At 46.8% G+C, this 19819-nt stretch overlaps 1 protein-coding gene across 1 annotated transcript in view; it reads left to right on the top strand.

The window, feature by feature from the left end:
- LOC8038744 (retinal-specific phospholipid-transporting ATPase ABCA4-like) overlaps positions 1-19819 on the top strand; it is a 38734-nt gene that overhangs the window by 13812 nt on the left and 5103 nt on the right. The window contains exons 7-10 of the mRNA XM_029979928.4: positions 5970-6098; positions 6774-7113; positions 10017-10631; positions 12337-12708. Coding sequence (XP_029835788.4) covers positions 5970-6098; positions 6774-7113; positions 10017-10631; positions 12337-12708 — 1456 coding nt within the window. The remainder of the gene's footprint in view (positions 1-5969; positions 6099-6773; positions 7114-10016; positions 10632-12336; positions 12709-19819) is intronic.

The raw sequence follows: 19819 nt of genomic DNA, 5'->3' as shown, positions 1-19819 counted from the left end.
CCCTTTCCTGAAAGATGCACCCTCAGTTGCCCAGCCAGTGTATTTGTGCACCGACAATGAGCATCCTCCTCTCCCTTAAAAACCTCTGGGTGTATCAGTGCACCGCCACGCTTGCCACGCGCCCCGACCAGCGTGTGCTTGGATGCCCTCTTGGGGGTCACTTTTGGGTTGGTCAGTTTCTTAGGAAGTATGGAACTGTTTTGTTCACTCGGTATTGACAGTAGAGTAGACGCTATGCTTGTTTTAGGCCAATCGGGTCTCCGGGTAGGATCACGTGACTACAGTCTCCAAGCTAGAGATAAGGCAGAGCACGGCACCTGCCTGAAGGCCAAGGCCACGGGTAGCATCCACTGCACTATTAACTTTGGGTCGAACTTTCAAGAGGATATAGGGGACAAATCCTCGAGCTGCGTTCATTGTTGGGATAACCCTGAAGATAAGCCTTCGCGAGGGCGACCACTTTTGGCCTTGAAGGAGCTGCTATTTTCGTATACTCCTCTCTTTTCTTTCTCTCCCTAAGCTGAAAGCGTGGAACAGGCTACGCAGTCGTCGGACCTAGAGTGCCTTCATGTGCGCTTGAAGGCTCTCTAGTCGGACCGATGAACCGGAGGCTTTTTTTATGCTTTGACTTTGAGTCCGCTGTCTGGGCGCGGGTAATGGCAGGAGCGTGATCATGTGGCAAAGGTTTCACGGGTGACGTAGTACTATATTAGCTCTTTCCGATCCGGGAATGCTTGATTCCCGGCCTAGTTTCTTGTGTGCTGTGCTGCGACCAGCGGGGCTGCCAGAGATTTCGTCCGTGACAACGTATTCGAGTGTACCAAGGCTTCCAGTGTTTAAAAGGTTCAACGTACATCGGCAACACGCGATTTCTTCGAGAATGCCCAAGGAATTCATGTGATGCGTTTAGTGTTCGGTTTGGCAAATTACTTCTTCTGCCACATCGTGTTGAATCTTCACAGGCCCCTTTCTTTCCGTGTTTGTGTTTGTGTGGTTCTGCAGTGCCCGTGTCAACATCTATCTCGGATTACATATTTCAAGTCCGATATTTTCATCGTAAGTGCGCTGCAACCTACTCCTTTGCAGCAATTGACCGTTCCGTTCTTGATTACGTCTAAAATTAGGCAGTGTCTATTTCCTAGCAGCCGGGAGAATAATTTCCCCGAAATTCTATCGGCAGTCGCCTGCCATTAGCTGTCTACAATCATGTGATAACTGCAGGTGACTTCCTTATTCTTCCGGCGTTTTGTGAACACGCGTTTCATGGACAGCTTTTCGTTGATACACGTTTTCTAGACACATTTCGTCGACACTAACGTTTCACCGTAACTCGTTACGCGAAATACACGCTGTAGGGACATTTCGTCGTGCGTGTGTCTCTGACGCGTGCTCACCGACCCAGCCCACCCGTTCACGTCGCTTCGTGGTGACAGTATGCGGTGGCTCATTAAAGAAATGTTCACCCTACCTGTGATACCCGTACATATCACCTCGCGCATATAGCCTGGGGCGGCTCATTACAAAAAAAAAAGAAAAAAAAAAGATGTTTATAGAGGAAAGCTAACCTGAGCTGTCGATGACATGTCGTTCGAAGAAGTGATCATATCGCCAATGAGCGACGACTGCCGGCACGATTTCGGGTAAATAATTCTGCCGGCTGCTGAGACAATAGACACTACCTAGGAATCACCCCGGTCCTTGTTAGCTCAGTAATCTCCTCAGTTGTGTAAAAGCTTCGTTGTACATCTTCACATATCACAGATTGCTTGCACGTTTGTACTTGTTTACGGAATTGGCTGTCTAATAAACTTATAGGAGATTTGAAAACAATCCGTTGTGTCTGTTTACCTGCATTTTTGCAACCACCTGGGCGCGTACATTTTTTACAGGTTTCCTTGAGGTGGGTGCACGAAGAGGTGTAATGGTACTTCATTGAATGCGGTGTATATATGTTCCATATGAGCAGGGTGGGTGTAAAAACGGTGTAATAGTAAACCCTGTTGGCGGGTGTATCTCTGTTCCCTATGAGCGGGGTGGGTGTAAACAACGGTGTAATAGCAAACCCTGTTGGTGGGTGTAAAGAAAGGAATACTTGTACACCTTAAATTGGGGTGTACCTTCACACCGAAACGACAGTGAGGGTGTAGGAAAGGAGTAATGACACACCTCAGCATGGGGTGTATCTTTAAACCCCTGAATGCTGAAGGTGTATAAAAGGGTGCACATATGCACGCCTAAAGAGGGTGTACATATGCACCTCGTTTTGAGGTGTACATGTACACCTTTATGGGTGTAGTATATGTGGCAGCACTTACACCCCCTGTGGGTGTACCCACTACACCCTTTTTTCTTAGAGTGCACGATGTTTGTCTGGTGTCTCAACCGTAGATGAGCAATTTAGCCAGTGCAGTAAACAACTGCTAGCCTAGGGTTTTTAAGGTGCACCACGCAGTAGTGATATACCAACGCATGCTGGTACGATGCTCACCCAGATTGAAACGGGCAGGGGCTGGGATTGAACCATGTTTAGAGTACGTTATTATGGTAAATCTCGACAGGATTTGAAGAATGGGAGCATCAAGCAAACGAATATATATGGCCAGCATCCTTTTACCTTGCTCATACACTGCATCATTCGTTTCTCTAGCACAGAAGATCCTGGGCTGCAGGTTGCTGTGTCTTCACTTTAATCGTTCATGGCATTCTAACCCAAACTACAGTTAACTGCTCCAAGTCCCGTATGCCTTGTCCTTTTTGCAGCATGTCTTTCCAGCAATTATGTGGGAACTACTGATCTCGCGGCTTATACTTGTTTTACCTTTCGATGTACCGCAACGGACGCTACCAGCCACCGGAGCGAACTCATAGCTTGGTGGTTGTCCCATGACCTTTCGTTTGGACGGCCCGATGAACGGAGCCTGAAGTCACGTGGCACGCGTGGGGCGCTGGATCGGCTAATGGGGTTCGTAAGGTTCGTTGCGGCACGCCGTAAGGTTAAACGAGATATAGCCGCTGGTTTATAAAGGGTTAGAGACTAAAACAGATTTGTTTAACTCTGAAGCAGCTAGTAGCCTTGTTGGTGAGCACGCCACGAATAGATTCTCCGTCTCATAGTCGATCTCGTTTTTCTCCCACAATCAAATACTGTATTCAGTAACGCTTGTCTTCTTTCTTTTTTTTTTTTTTGTTGAACACGTTGACGCTTAAAGGGCATCTCCGCCGTAATTTTGATGGTCACTGATTTCTATAAAATTTTCACCATGTATTTGGATGCCCTTCCTGATCATGTGTACAAAATATCTCGGAAAAATAATAATTTTTTTTTGAAGAAAATGAATTTTGAAATTTACATGTACACACCCAAATCACTTGCTGCAGCCCTACTGGCAACACTGAGCAAGAGCGGCACACGGAGGCTGCCATGGTGGCGCTGACGTTGCCGTGACGTCACATGTTGGTCAGGGTGCTTACTTTGTAGCTAGTTGGTGCTAGCGACTGTCTGCTTTTTGCTTATGTTATCGGTTTATACAGTTATGTAAGAGCGCGTAATGGCGACTGGAGGAAATTGGTGTTGTGTGTGGAAGCGTCGCTTGAAAACACGGTCTACTAAAACCGTCTATTGTCAGACCCCAAGATATAACAAAAAGTGCCTGCAATTAAAAGGCGTAACGTCGATCAGTTTTTCTTGGCGTGCTAGCAACAAAAGCTGCCTTACCATTCCGCTTCGGAAGCGGCATCTGGGTCCACATGGCGGCGGATCACGAATGCAGCCGCCGCTGGCGGTTTTCTCGGAGGCGATGCCGGCGGATCGTATGAGAACGGGTTATCGTCATCGTCCTCAACATCTAGCAGCATATCCTCATCGTTGCTCGATTCAGACGAGCCTGATGAGTCCATTTTTATCCGCGGCACGAACACAAAACAGTGACCTGCTGCCAGGCCGGCCAGGCTCAAACTGCACACGTGCGAGTGTTTATACCATATGTGACGTCACGTCAAAATGGCGGACCAGTCGAGTGGCAAGTTAGTTTCGGTATCAGTTTCAGCGTATTTTAAGGATTATAAATTATGTAAACAGTTTTTTCATGATTTAACCGCTGCTATAGGCTAAATTTTTAGTACCCTTTCCGAAAATATGTTTTGATAAAAACGCTCAAATTGACGGCGGAGCTGCCCTTTAAACAAAAGCTTTATTCTAACCAGTTCAAATTTAGCACTCGGGAGTCTGACGTAGTAAAATAATTTGCACAAATCAAAGCCAAATTACGTGATAGAGATCACTTGTAGTGCGTGTCTGTAGCCGCTACTTCATCGGCTCTAATTAGGCCGGTGGTCCACAATTTGGTTCCACAGAGCTTTCGTTCTTTATGATCGCGCAGACAGACAGCAGGGAAGACTATAGCTTCATTCACACTGCCGGTTGAACAGCAATTACGAAGGGTTGCGAACGGGGTTGCTTAAATATTCAGTACAGTTTTACGCGCACAGCGAAGTCTCAGAAATAGAGGGTGTTGTACTGACACCCCTTGTCCCATATATAACTCCCCAAAACCACATTTTAAAGCTGAGTCTAGTGACGTCGAATTGACGATGACTTTTAGCAGCGGCTATATAGCTGTGTGGTATAACTTACTAAAGAGCAAATGTACGTGTCAAAGACTAAAAAAAAAAAAAAAAGAAACAGAAAAACACAGGTTTTTTTTATTAGGGCCAGCAAAACTTAAAGGGCAACTCCGCTTAATTTCAAAAATTTTGAGATAGTGGCCGATTTTGCTTTTTGAAGCACTCAAAAAAAATCCCCAATCCTTTGTTTCGCGAAAAATAAAATATTTTTCGTGTAATTTTACTCTAGCCATGATCGCAAACCGAAACCGAAACGGTGGCAAAGCCGGACAACATTGTATATTCGGCATCACTAAGCATGTACACCCACGTGATATACAAGGGGAAGAAGGAGCTCCCCTCTTATCAGGATCCTCCTTTGTGCCTCCTGGATTAGCACAAGCGTCGCTATTCTCCTCCCAGAAGATTATAGAAGATTAACCTGCCACTCAAAATTCTTACAAAAGCAGCTTCCCTCTCCTCCTTTTACTTGGTGTTCAAAAGTATGCGATGTAACGCAAGCCGCGCTCAACGAGGCGATCGGCTCATCAGTAGCATCAATAGTCGAGCGCCGGGCCGGCCGAGCGCGTCACTCACGTCTTTCACGGCGCTGGCGCCACCCGTGCTCTCCCCGGGAAAGAAAACAAAATTGAAAAAAAAAAAAAAGAAGCTGTACATGCTTGATGACGTCGCGGACGTGCCGGGGGAAGGAATTTGGAGGAAGCGGAAATGCAGCCGGGCAGTGTTGTCTGGCCCGCACGTCTCATCCAAAACCAGCGGATTCGTGCTTGTCAAACTTTGACAGCGATTTTAATGAACTTCTAGGCGGAATTCCGTCGTAATATTTGCCATGGGGGTTTTGTAGACGATAACAAAGAGAACTGTATAGTTTTGCACTACTGGAAAAGAAGCGGAGTTGCCCTTTAACGTTTTCTTGCAGTCTTCAATGTGCACATTAGCTATTTTAATACGTTGTATCACTCGACTATCAAGCCGCTCGTGAAAGTTCGTATCGTCAGTTTGACGTCAGTGGACTGAACGTCGAATTGTAGTTTTTGGGGTGTTACATATAGGAAGAGGCGTGTGAGTACGGCACCCCCTATTTCTGAGAGTGAACGCTACACGGTTATGGGACCAATCAAGCAGACTCAAAAGCACAAGTCGCTAGGCCTTTTCGTTTATAATTGGTTTAGTGATGATAGAGCACGTAGAAGATCACACTGAACACCATGATTGTGCTCTCTTGACATGGTCCCATCAGCTCGCGGCTTCGGCTGCGCCTGGACTTAAGGTGAAACAAAGTCTAGTTGAGATGACCATTGTGTTCCATTGGTTCTGATTGATGATCGCAATGTTCCTTTCTGCAGCGCCGATCGTGCTGGGGCTGTACATCGTCTACGTCCACTGCAGCCTGCCCTTCGTGTACTTCTTTTCGTTTGTTGCGGATTCAATGACTTCGGGCTTCGTTGTGGTGAACGCCATATGGACCTTTGCAGGTCTGTGGAAAACCTGGTTTTAAATCGGCGCTGGTCGATGTTACGAGCTATACAGGGCATTTTTTAACCCATTTTGACGAGAGTTCGCAGCGAATCTCCATGTGTGTTCCCTGTGGGGTCGTCGTGGCACGGGACTCGTCACAGTATCACGTGACGCCACGGTGGTCACGTGATGTCAGTGTTCAGTTATGATACGTGTCACAGTGACGTTTAGCAGGGAAATTGTCTCGCTCAATCTAATAGGGAACTTTTCTTGCTAAATTTGGCGAGACATTTCTGCGCTGAATTTGGCTAGATAATCTATACTCTACATTTATTGAGAAAAGGCATGTGTGGTGCGTTTTTCCGCTGAATAAAGGTGTAGATACCTTTCTGATTCAGGGGCCTTAGCTGCTTCTTGGTGCTCCAGGTATGGCGCTGTCTAGCGCTCGCACGTTACAACTTATCGAGTCCCCTCGACTTTTACCGGTTCACACCTGCATCTCAGCGTTGAGAGATAACGCACGGTCAGCGCTGGGAACTAACTGTATGTGCAAACATACCTTTCGATTCATGAAAACCGAGCTTGTCTCCAAACGTCCTGGTTTCGCTCTCAAGGCTTGGTTGCTTGAAGTAGTGTACTTCCGCACGGATATGTTCCGATCATTTGTGGTGTTCTGTACCTTTTTCCCCCAGGGATACTGACTGCAATGGCCTACCAGATATTTCTGATCAACACGGAGCAAGGCACAGAACTCCTTAAGGACCACATGCCTTGGGACCCGTACCTGATCCTACTCTACCCGCTGCCACCCTTCAGCGGAAACTGGGCCCTGGCCAAGATGGTCCAGCTGGCCGCGGAGAACGACTATTGCACCGAGAGCAGCGCATCAGAGCTCTACGACATCTGCGCCCATCTCAAGAACAGCGCCGACTCGGGGGCGGTACTGCTTACCGGCCTACGCTACTGTTGCGCCACCTTCTTCGCGCTGGACCAGAAGGCCGTGCTCACTCTGAGCCCCCTCTCTTTCCACAGGTGAGGACGTTCGGGCACAGTGAACACTCTTTTGTTGAGAGTTGAGAACTTGAGACTAGGTGGGGAGGGTAGCAAAAAGTGGTCACCTGACGCGGATCAATTTGAGTTAATGATGATATTCATGAGGCAGGAGCGCCCGGCGTTGTAGTTTATTAATGCAATAGAGAACAATTAAAAGTCAACAGGTTGGTATAAGTTATGATTCAGAAAGAAGGAAGAGGAGGGGGAAAAACGTTTATTGGTCTAGGAGGGGCGGGAATCAGAACAGGAAAGGGAGATCAACCCCGCCGGGTGGCAAGGAGTTCTCAGACCCCGGCGATCCGCCCGTTGAGTGACCCTATCCTGAAGGACAGGGTCCCAGCTGAAAAGCGTAGCTTCCTACATCCCCAAAGTAGTGACGTCAGGCCCGTGGGACCAAGGGTCCTTCGGGCAATTCCAAATAATATGAGCTAGGTCTGCCCTTTTCTGGCCTAAAGCGCAGGGAGGTGGGGGGGGGGGGGGTGAAGAGGCAAGGGTGTATGTAGGAGTAAAGGACAGCGGTTAGGGTATGAATTGGTCGGGACCTGACGCCATGTGAAGTCTTGAGCTCGAGGCGAGGAGGGGTGTGTGTGTGTGTGTGTGTGTGAGGGGGAGGGGGGGGAGGGGGGTTAGATGCGTAGCTCCAGTTGGTATTGATTGGTAACTTTATGGAGAGTAACATCAGGTCCCGGGCCGTGCGAAACTCTATTTCAGGGGGTACGGGGCCCACAGCCCGGTCTGCGAATCCTCGGGCGGAAGTGTGGGCGGCCTCATTGCCGGGAAGGGAGGTGTTGGCGGGGGTCCACATAAGGGGGACGGGATGGGAGGAAGGGTGTTTGGTGAGAAGGAGGAGAAGGGTGTGGGGGAAAACGCACCCTTTCATGAAACTGCGGATAACAGTTTTGGTGAAGCTGATAATTGTTTTAGCTGAGGTGCCGGTTAGCGCCAAAGCGATAGCCACCTCCTCTGCTTCCGCCGGGAGTGTGGGGGCAATCGTGGCAAAAAATAAGGAGGAACCCAAGTTGTTAACTCCCGAGAAAGCAAAGGCATTGATTTCAGTGGGTGTATTCATCGGCGACGATAGATTACATTCTCGCGGGTGCCGCATCGTTTGTGGAGGGCTTCGGTGCGTTTAAGGTTTCTCTGTTTGTGATGATGGGGGTGCATGCTGCAGGGGATAAGAGAAACATGACGGTATTGGCGAATGTCAAGAGGTAAAGGGTGTTTGAGAGATGGGCTGGAGGGAAACCTTATCAGCAAAGAGGTGAGGTTGTGTCGGACAGTCGCGGTAGTGGACAGCCGTTCGTATTGTGCAGTGAGATGGGCTTCGGTCAATTCCTCGGCCGTGACTCCTAGTTTCAGGAATTTGTCCGTGGAAGTTCAGGGTGAGAGGCTAAGGGACACCGATTCAGAAAGGACACTGGTTAACTTGGTACTTCGGGAAAGGCTTCCCTCTTCCAAGTACTAAAAAGCTCTTAACTGGAAAGCATTATATTAAATTGTTCAAAATTGTATACCTTCCCCGAGCACAGACTTCCTAAATGGTATTAAGACTGCGAGTTGGCCTAGTTGGTGATGATTCATACATTATTTTACGCCGAAGAAAACAAGGACAAAAAATGAGTGGCTCACAGGACAGATTGTAACTTTCAACTGAAATTTATAATAACACATATAAAAATTGTAAAAATGGCGCATGGCGTAAAAGATAGACTTAGATAAAAAAAAAAACAAAAAAAACGAAGAAGCCGGTCGACATTGGTGAATGGCAGAGGCTTGGTATCAATGACTGAATTATAGAGTACTTGGCTGTACACTATGTGAGATGCGAATGCGACCCATATTTTCGTGAAACTAAGATTGTGGGGGAGCTTTAAAACAAAACGGAAACGTGAAATACATGAAGCTTTCATGATTAAATCACATGGGTCGACCGTCTATTTCAGCGCTCCTTCTATAGCCCTTTGCGATAAGGAACATGCCGTTATCAGCCAAGCCTCTGTCATAAATCGCTGTCGTCCGGCTTCTACGGGCTTTTACAGCGGGGCCTTTAAGGGCTATTGTTTCCCCAGTATCGTGTCCGTCAGAAACAAAGGATGACGCGAAACTCTGAACAGCTACCGCCATCTACGAGCGACGGCGGCAACAAGACAACCAGCTTGACGGTTGTCTGGTTGCCCCAGTTGCTCCTAAATGGCGGTAGCTGTCCAGCCTTTCCACTCTGTCTTGCCGACTAGCGGCCGGCCATTACTTCGTTCCCACCATAGTTCAGCTTCTCTGGTCTTCCTTCTTCACCATAGTGGAAAGGCTAAAATATTTTTAATCTATGTGCATCCTCTTTGTGAACGTAGAGCTTTCACAATTTTTTATATGCGTATTCTTATAAATTTATGTTGAAAGACACGCCCTGTACTGTGTGCCACTTATCTTTTTTTTTTTTCGTTTTTTAGGCGTAATTCACAGTACGAATCTCCAAAGGGGCGTGTTCTTTACACTACGTCCCCCGAAGTAGAGTTGGAGCAAGTAAGAAATAAATGGTTAACAGTTTGATATAGCTTTGGCTGGTGGCTTCGAAAGTTATGCCATCAATGAGTCCTTTATGGCAAGTATTCACAAAAGCCAGTTTGATAGTACAAGCTTGCTAATTTGCTCAGTGCACGGCGAAACCGGTGACGTCAATCCGTCTATGCGCGGACATATATTTGCAGAGTGACGGCTAATAGTCGAGGTCATAACTTGTAGTCGCACTCCTCTCATAAATGTTGTTTTTACCATATCCTGAGGGCAACATAATTTAACAAGAAAGTTGACTAAAATATAAAACGCACGGATTGCTCGCCTGTCCTTCATCGTCATATTTAAGCTGCTCCAACATATTTTTTCAGAGATTCCATGCTATTCGAGCTACTGGTCATGGTAATCGAAGGAACCGTTTTACTCGTACTGCTAGCCCTGTTCGAAAAGGGAACCATGCAAGGCTGGTGGGCATTGAAGAGAGTTACTCAAGGCACTACTCAAGCGCCTCCGGTCATGAGTCCAGACGTGGCCGAAGAGAAGGCGGCCGTCGAGAAGGTCATTGAGGGACATGATCTGACCAAGCCCGCGCTCCTGGTCATCGATCTCAAGAAGACCACGGGCTCCAAGGAGGTCGTCAGAGGGGTGACCTTTGCCGTGGAACCCGGCGACTGCTTCGGAGTGATGGGACTTAAGGGCTGCGGCAAGACCACCATGCTGGACGTTCTGGCCGGGTTGACCCCTGCTTCTGGGGGAACTGCCCTCATCGGCGGCGTGGACCTCACCACCGTCGCGGCGTGGCGTGAGCGGATCGGGTTGTGTCCGTCGCACGACAGTGTGCTCGGGAGGCTCACGGTGCGTCAGACGCTCGTGCTATACGCCAACATCCGGGGCATCACGCGTAAGAACGCAGACGTGCTGCTGGACAACCTGATCGACCTCCTCAACTTGCGAGTGGTTATAGATGACACCATCGATAAGTGCAGGTAAGAAAATATATAGATGTTGAGTGCGCCTGAGCAGATAAGGAAACAAAAAGCAAAAATACAGTAATATCGGGCACTTGTCAAAGAGGTTACGTCACGTAAGAAATACAAACTGAGATTTAAAACGTTGACTCCAGCTTAACATAACAGAGACAATAACAAAATACAAAAATTCGCTCCCTATACAGGTGACATCTTTATTGTGTATTGACGCCAATGAGGCGAGAAGCGTGCCAGTTACTGCTTACCGTGAGTGCTCTAGTAAACGTTCGGTTGGGGGCCACTATTGGTGTTGCACACTGATGGGTCACGACGCCGTGGCTCATTGGCGTGCCGTACCATCCACGACCCCCTGCTACTGTACTCCTACCGGACATAGTGACTGGTGGGCCTCTCTATTAGGGTCATAGCAGAGAGGGTAAAAAGAGAAAAAAATGCCCTCCCCCTCTCGGTACAGCAACGGATTTAACCGCCATAACTTCTTCAAACCCGTGAACAGCGCCCGAGGTTTGTGCATTTTTTGCAGGTTGCTTTTCGTGCGGGGCGCTTGTCTTTTTGATGTTGTCCGTAGCCACACTTCGGGCAGGTTTCTTCATGAGTTGGCAAACCAGACCGAGATGGAGTCGCTTCTTCATTTTTTGCCTTCCCTATGCCGTTGACTTGCCTCCTTTTTTTAAGACACTGTCAACGTTTTCTTTCGAGGAATTGTGAAGAACAACTCTCCGTTTCTTGACAGCTTCGGACTGTTGAGCCTGGCTAGTAGCCTTCTCGAGTGTCAGTCCTGGATCCAATTGCATTTTCTCCGACAGCAGATGACTGAGGACTCCGACGACGATTCGGTCTCGAAACATCTCCTCCTGCAGAACCCCGAACTCGCAAGTCTGGGCGAGGTCATGAGAAGTTTTGGAATAAATTCTTCCACGCCTTCGCCTTCTCGCTGACTTATTTTGTGGAACTTCGCTCTTTCGAAGATTACGTTTCGACGGACGACGAAATGGCTCTCGTAGGCCGAAACTACTTCTGCGTACTTCGCCGCCCTGGCTGAAGATGGGTTCAGCAAGAGTAGGATGTCGTCCGCTTTGTCGCCCATAAAGTAGATTATAGCGTTGACCTGCCCCAGGTTAGGTTTTGTGACAAGGCCACCGATCAGCCGAAAGCTTTCGAACCGGCGCTTCCAATGAGCCCTTCATCGGGGATCTAGAAATCAAATTCCGCAAGCGGTTGGCTATGGAAGGAGGGTGTGGCTGCCACTGATCACCGTTCCGGGTCAATTCTGGGTCCTTGTACTTTTGAAAGTCGTTAATGACTCAAAGCATCTCTGGTAGCTTCCTGCCTTAACGCTATCTGTATTCTGTGTCCTTCTTTTTTTGCCGTCTTCTATCTAAGCTCAACAGCACACTCAGGAAGTTTATAATTGAAACCATATGTTCATTTTCATAAAGAAAAAGTTATCTAGTAAATTTAATGCAGTTAGTTAGATATTTAGTATGTTTTTGTAATCTTTGACGTGTTATTTTTGCAACACTATATTTTAGGGATGTTTGGATGTTTTCTCAAAGAACCCCCGGTACCTTGGGGTTATAATGTGTTTTATTACAAATTATAATGTAACACAATGTATTGCATAGTATCCACGCATTTCGCACAGTACCGTCACTCGACGCGTAACACAATGTATTGCATCGTATCCACGCATTTCGCACAGTACCGTCACTCGACGCAAGCTGGCGGTGGGCATTGCCATCATCGGCCTGCCGCCCGTGGTACTGCTGGACGATCCAGCGACAGGTCTGGACATGATGGCCAAGAGGAAGATCTACAGGACCATCCTCCTCATCAGGCAGCTGGTCAAGTCCGCAGTGGTGGTGGCCACGCACAGCGTAGGCGACTGCGTCATCATGTCCGAAAAGATGGCCGTCATGTTCAACGGCCAGTTCCAGTGCATCGGCAACATCAAGCTCCTACGGGCCAGGCTGTGTCGGGGCTTCGTGCTTCTGGTCAGGCTGAGGCCCGACGCGCCCAGGACGCGTGCCACCATGCAGACCATCGAATCCACGACGAAAAAGACGTTCCCCAGGTTGGGAGTTCTTGTCTAGATCGGCTCGGTCAAATAGACCGTTTCAGAAAGTCAAAGCCATCTAGGCTTCCTTTCGCACCAATGGCTCGCTCGCGCACCTACGTTTCCTTCCGACCGAGCTCTTCTGATCTCTTACGACGAGACAACACACTGGCACGCTGGTGCCATCTATGAGGTTACCCTAGAACTGCATTTCGCTAGAGCAGAGGTTCCGCGGTATGTACGAGATCAAACTTAAGTGATATCTATGAGTAAGGGCTATTTATAACATTTCAAAGGTTTTTCAAGCCGAGAAGTAAAAAAAAATACGACGCGCTGATAAAATAGAATAGATAGAACATGATATGCCAAAATGTTGAATAATCTATGGTTACCCAATAGAGGGTTCAAGTGTGTATACCGGTGGCAGCAAACCTACAAACACGACGAGCGCTGTGACGATGCACTTTTGTCGCTGCTTGATTGGTTCTATTGGATATGCTACTTAAAGTGAAACGAAGTGTGCGGGCCTTCGCGGAAGCAAAAAAAAAAAAAAAAATTAAGGAAGGAAATTGCCAATATCAGGCGCCCAAACTTAATAAACAGATGACGAACGTTCGGCCCGCTCGTGTACAGGCGCGGAGTTTGACGGATCTCCGTGATGCTACCAGTGGGGCATGGGGCTTTGAAAGCGGGGATACTCTGAGTTTTGAAAAAGGACTGTTCAGCTATCGGCTCACAGGAAATTTGCATCGTCTCGAGTTCAATCGTGAGATGTCTTTGAAAGTGTTTTTTGTATAGACACTACAGAACTGCGTGCGCGCCCCGGTGTGAAAAAGATTTCTCGATTGCTTTGCTAGAGGTGCCTGCAGTCTAGTTTCATTTTGACTTACCGATTAGTTGCCTATAGCCTATAGGCCACATTTCGTCCTCAAGCTGGCGCGGACAGATGATATGCTAGATGGTGCACCAGTGGATTAGAGCAGATAGGAACTGCTATCGTTATCCCCATATATATAGGGGGAAAATTTTCTATTTCCTAGGGGAAGGCCGGGTCCCGGACCTACGGCTCTTTCTCTAACAAGCAGAGGTCGGCATTTTAGGTCGCCCTCACTCACCCTCACCCTCACAGCAACACTCACCTAAGCCCCTCACTCACCCTCGCCCTCACAACTACGCTCACCTTCAGCTCTTCACTCACCCTCCCTGAACCTCACCCACTCATGGCCCTCACGTCCCCCACGCACTCATGACCCTCACACCCTTACACACTCACCGCCCTCACGCCTCTCACGCACTCAAGGCCCTTACGCCCCTCACGCACACACCGCCCTCTCGCACTTATACCCCTCACGCACTCACGGTCCTCACAGCTCTCACGGTCCTCACAGCTCTCACGGCCCTCACTCACCCTCAAACTCACAAAGCTTCCTGGTTCGGAAACTCACTGACCCTCACCCCACCTCTGAAGATGAGGGTGAGTGAAGGTAAGTGAGGGCCCTCATGAGTGAGGTTTGCCGAGGTATGCTGACAAGTAGCTTTTCAACCAGCCGTGTACTTAGCCACATACTTCGTAGGAGGAAAATTTGAATAATATAATCGTGTGATTGACTACATCAAAGGACTTGCTTAAGTGAAAATATACAACGTCTAACTGACCGGTCAGTTAGGCGTTGTCTATTTTGGCAGATCAACGAATACAATACTTGTTAGTTCTATGTCTACCACATCTCGTGTGATATGTAATAGAGGTCGACCTCTATTACATATCACACGAGATGTGGTAGACGTAAAACTAACAAGGTTTGTTTTAGTTGATCTGCCACTCATAAAGCCATGCTGATAGGGAATTGATAAGTTTCAAAATTTCAAAAACAGGAATTGATGAACGACCATTTCAAAAAGCTTGGATAATGGAGAAAGAAGCGAAATCGGTCTATAGTTATAAACATCCCCTTTTTTCTCCGACTATAGGACCGGAAGAACAGCAGTGACTTTCCACATTTCAGTAGAGGTTCCCAACCTTCAAGAGTTGTAAAATACTGAGCACAGTATCAGCGTGAATATGTCGTGATAAGTTTTGATGATCGCGGAGGGAATGCCGTCGGACTCTACTGATAATCTTGCTCTCATTTTCTTAAATACAGGACTGTACGCATTCCTCATCGACGTTAATGCAACATAACAAGTCTCCAAACCCATCTAGTGAGGCAGCGCAGACGCGAAACACTGCGTACTATCCCTCTAGACTGACTTAGGGGAGTCGGTGGCCGAGTGGGCTAGCGCACACCAGCCCGGAGCACGTGGAGCGAAAGCTCGCGCTGCAGAATCCAGGGATCCTGGGTTCAATCCCCACCCCTGCCCGTTTCGATCTGGATTAGCATCGCACCTGCGTGCGGTCGTGTATCGCTACTGCGTGGTGCACGTTAAAGACCCCAGGCTAACGGTCGTACTGTACTGGCTAAATTTCTCATCTACAGCTGGGAGACAAGTCGCCCGTTAAGGCAGGCTAAGTTCTAGGCAGTTTAAACATACACACACCCATATTTTGTAGACTGACCTAAAATGATTAGCAAGTAACTCAAGCACAGACTTTGAATCGCTTTCATGATTATCCAAGAAAATTTTCGACTCGATATGCCTCCCAGAACGTGATTTAATGTACTTCCAGAACTTTTTTTTATTATTATTATTGACGAGATCTAATTCTACTGAGTAACGATGCGCCCGGCGGTCGTGGTTTAGGATTGTTTTACATTGCTTTTAGCAACTCTGGAATTTTACCTTCCACTTTGGGACGCCATTTTTTTAAACTTCCTGTGAAAGAAGTTCTTTCTTTTCAGAAGCGTGTTTAGCTCGCTGAAAAACCAGCTAGGAAAGCGAGATTTAGTAACTGTCGTCAAGGGAATAAAGGTATCCATGGCATCCCGAATAATTCGCAAGAAGGGCATGACCTGCTTTTTTACATCAGGAGATTCCAAGATCGATGCCCAACCAAAGCTTATGAAGTGATGGTACATCCTGTCATAGTCCCCTGCCGAAAGAGTATATGAGTTGTGCGGCGGGGAACAACTATATAATTAGCACGAATATAGGGATTTTCAAAAGAAAGCACTATATGAAGTGCAGGATGATATGTATCCTGAGGAACTAATGGGAGTTCTCCCCTTGCTACACGTACACTGTCCATATTTGAGAGAACATAAATCTAGATAATTAAATTCGTGATTCAGAACACCATTGTACTGTGTGAGATTTAAGAAAGAGGAAACGTTGAAGCGCTGGGTGACTTTCTACCTGCAGTAAATGCTGTTCGTAAAAAAAACATCAAACTGCGGCCAGTTGATTTCTGGATTATTAAAATCCCCTAAGATTAAGACCTCGCATCCATGTAAGTCATTCGCTGTATTATCTATACCAACAAGACAACTACAAAATTCATCCGGCGGTGTCTAGTGAGAGAGGTAAAATGAACCGATTAAAACGCGTACTTCCTTTGCCATACATAATTAAACAGCGCACAAGGAGAGGGACAGAAAAGGAGGACAGAACAGGCAAGCGCTGACTCGCAACTGACGATTTACTATGAAAAGGAGAAGGAAGAAAACTACACACATGAACATATATCGGAAAAGAGAAAGATGTGAAAACGCTAATAAATTAAATAAAATTACACCTAAAATAATTATAGCTGAAAAAGGAAAACAAAATAAAATGAAAATCAATCTCTCAAAGTGCTAGGCATGTCCAGTGCCGGCACTCCGAAGCCTTGACCATACACCTATTTGTGCGCAGCTGCCCCCATAAACTCATACTCGCTGTCTTGTAGTGTTAATGATGGCTGGCTCACACATTTGGATTCGAGCTTTCTTATCCAAAAGGCTTCCACTATTTCTCTTGTTGTTTTCTCTTTATGGGAAGCTAGAACAGTTGTTGCACAAAAATCTGGATCACATCCACAGGTTCTGCAGTGGATGGCTAGAGAGACTGTTTATGTTCCCTCAAGCGGTCGTTGAGGCAACGCCCAGTCTGTCCGACATAGGTTTTCCCGCAGGACAGAGGAAGATGGTAAACCACTTGTAGAATGCAAGACACAAAGTGCACCTTGTGGTTTTTCATGCAGCAAGCCCTCCTGTCATTGTTCTTGTCCACAAGCGTGCAAATTCTACCCAGTTTGTTTGGGGCTGAAAACACCATGGGCACGTTGTATCTATTGGCAACATTTTTTAAGTTGTGCGACGTCTTGTGGATGTATGGTATAACTAGTGGACAGATATTGGTAAGGTCTTTGCTCTTTTTTCTTTTGGTCGATCCTTTACAGGTTTGTATCAGAGTGCCCGCAACTTCACTTAACATGGCTGATGGAAAGCCGGATCTTGAGAGTTTGTTTACTTGAGTGCTGAAACTCTGTTCGATGGTGTGGTGACAGGATTTTTTCAAAGCTGAATACATGCACGAACTGGCTATCCCTCTTTTTATTAATTTTGAATGGGCAGATTGGTAATTAAGAATTTCTTTTTTGGAGCGTGGTTGGTAGGACCAACAAATGTGGTGATCTGAGATTTTTATAGATAGGTCCAGGAACTGCAGCACATTTAGAATAGGTTGTTCATACGTAAAACTCAGACCTTTACCGCTTCTAGAGAAAACACTCAGGATTGTATCTATTAAGTCTTCTGTTTGTTCTTCTTGGAGGATAATAAGAAAGTCATCAACGTACCTGAAGACTTTTATAATAGACATAGTGCTCAAAAGCGGTGCGAGGATCATGTCTACGCCTCCCAGAAAGATGTCGCTTAAGATGGGAGCAACACATGACCCAATGCACACTCCAGACCGCTGTAGGTATGAAGAATCTTGCCATTTTACAAACAAGGCTTTCAGATAAAAGTCTAGTAGCTCCATGAAGCTTTCCGTTGAAGTACCACTCGAATTCTGAAACTTGATTTCTCCTGATTGTTCAATAGTTGATTTGACTGAAGCCAGGAGAGCATCCTGTGGAATGGAGTAATACAGGTCCACCACGTCTACGCTGAAGGCTCCTCTCTTCTGATTGGTGTCACTCTTCAAAAAATCAATTACCTCCTCGGAGTTGTGTATGAGGAACGGGTCAACTATGTTGAGGCTAGAGAGGTGAGTCTGGAGATAGAGGGCGATCTGTTTCTGCCAAGTACCCCTTTCTGATACAATGGCCCTGAAGGGACATGCATCTTTGTGGGTTTTTGCACTAAAAATATATCCAGGTGCAAGCCCTCAGCTTTCTTTATTTTTACCGCCAGCTGATTGAGACTTAGCTTTTGACAGGTGGCATATGCTCTTTCCTTGATCTTTTTCAGTACTATGTCTACAGGCTTGAAATTTTTCATTACAGCAGCGTTAGCCTTTTCATTGTACATACCCTCGGGCATGACGACAAAGCCTCCTTCTTTATCTGAGAGCAGAAGTTTCTGGGAGTTTTGCCCTAAATATCTGACCACGGGTCTGACTTGAATGGGCTGTCTTCCTTTCTTGATGGAGCTTGTGATGACGTTCACACATTCTGAGATGCATCGGGGACGATCTGCTTCTGGAACTTTGAAGGCTACCTTCCTTGCCAAGGTTAGTAAAGCAGGTGGCTGTAAGGTGGGTTCCACGGAAAATTTAGGGCCTAGGTCTAAAGTCTTCCTTACAGGAGAAGGAATACTAACGTCGCCCAAGATGGTTGTTGTCCCTTTGACGGCAGTCAAGTTTCTCTTTTTGCAGAGCAGTTGGGGAAGAATCCCCCGCCAGAGAAATTCAGCAACTTGTCTCTCCGAATTGCTCATGTTGTAGAACAGCCTTCGTTGTTGGTTCTCGGTGCCTCCACGAGCAGCACAAGCCACTCTAAGGCATTCCTTGAAATACCTTTCTTGCCGCCAGTACTCGGAGCGAAGAATCCGACACAGTCTTCTTGCATGGCCTGCTGACGGTTGTAGCATACCGCACAATCCATGGAGTTCCACTGGACAGAGGCCCTTCTTGATGTGCCAGGAGGCTACTCTGGCACTAAACATGCACTGGGCCGCGAGGTTGACCAGATGAAAAATGTTACTGAAAGGGGCATATTTACATGTGAGAGGAGGATAGAGGCCCGATGTACTAGAAATGAACTTCAAAATGGTGGATACTTGGGCTAGTTGGTGGTTGCTATACATAATTAAACAGCGCACAAGGAGAGGGACAGAAAAGGAAGACAGAACAGGCAAGCGCTGACTCGCAACTGACGATTTACTATGAAAAGGAGAAGGAAGAAAACTACACACATGAACATATATCGGAAAAGAGAAAGATGTGAAAACGCTAATAAATTAAATAAAATTACACCTAAAATAATTATAGCTGAAAAAGGAAAACAAAATAAAATGAAAATCAATCTCTCAAAGTGCTAGGCATGTCCAGTGCCGGCACTCCGAAGCCTTGACCATACACCTATTTGTGCGCAGCTGCCCCCATAAACTCATACTCGCTGTCTTGTAGTGTTAATGATGGCTGGCTCACACATTTGGATTCGACCTTTCTTATCCATTTTATTTTGTTTTCCTTTTTCAGCTATAATTATTTTAGGTGTAATTTTATTTAATTTATTAGCGTTTTCACATCTTTCTCTTTTCCGATATATGTTCATGTGTGTAGTTTTCTTCCTTCTCCTTTTCATAGTAAATCGTCAGTTGCGAGTCAGCGCTTGCCTGTTCTGTCTTCCTTTTCTGTCCCTCTCCTTGTGCGCTGTTTAATTATGTATAGCAACCACCAACTAGCCCAAGTATCCACCATTTTGAAGTTCATTTCTAGTACATCGGGCCTCTATCCTCCTCTCACATGTAAATATGCCCCTTTCAGTAACATTTTTCATCTGGTCAACCTCGCGGCCCAGTGCATGTTTAGTGCCAGAGTAGCCTCCTGGCACATCAAGAAGGGCCTCTGTCCAGTGGAACTCCATGGATTGTGCGGTATGCTACAACCGTCAGCAGGCCATGCAAGAAGACTGTGTCGGATTCTTCGCTCCGAGTACTGGCGGCAAGAAAGGCATTTCAAGGAATGCCTTAGAGTGGCTTGTGCTGCTCGTGGAGGCACCGAGAACCAACAACGAAGGCTGTTCTACAACATGAGCAATTCG

The sequence above is a fragment of the Ixodes scapularis genome, unplaced genomic scaffold, assembly GCF_016920785.2.
Source record: "Ixodes scapularis isolate PalLabHiFi unplaced genomic scaffold, ASM1692078v2 PGA_scaffold11__112_contigs__length_91849675, whole genome shotgun sequence".
Classification (NCBI taxonomy): Eukaryota; Metazoa; Arthropoda; class Arachnida; order Ixodida; family Ixodidae; genus Ixodes; species Ixodes scapularis.
The sequence above is the reverse complement of the archived record's forward strand: the minus strand, read 5'-3'. Positions and strand labels throughout refer to the sequence as shown.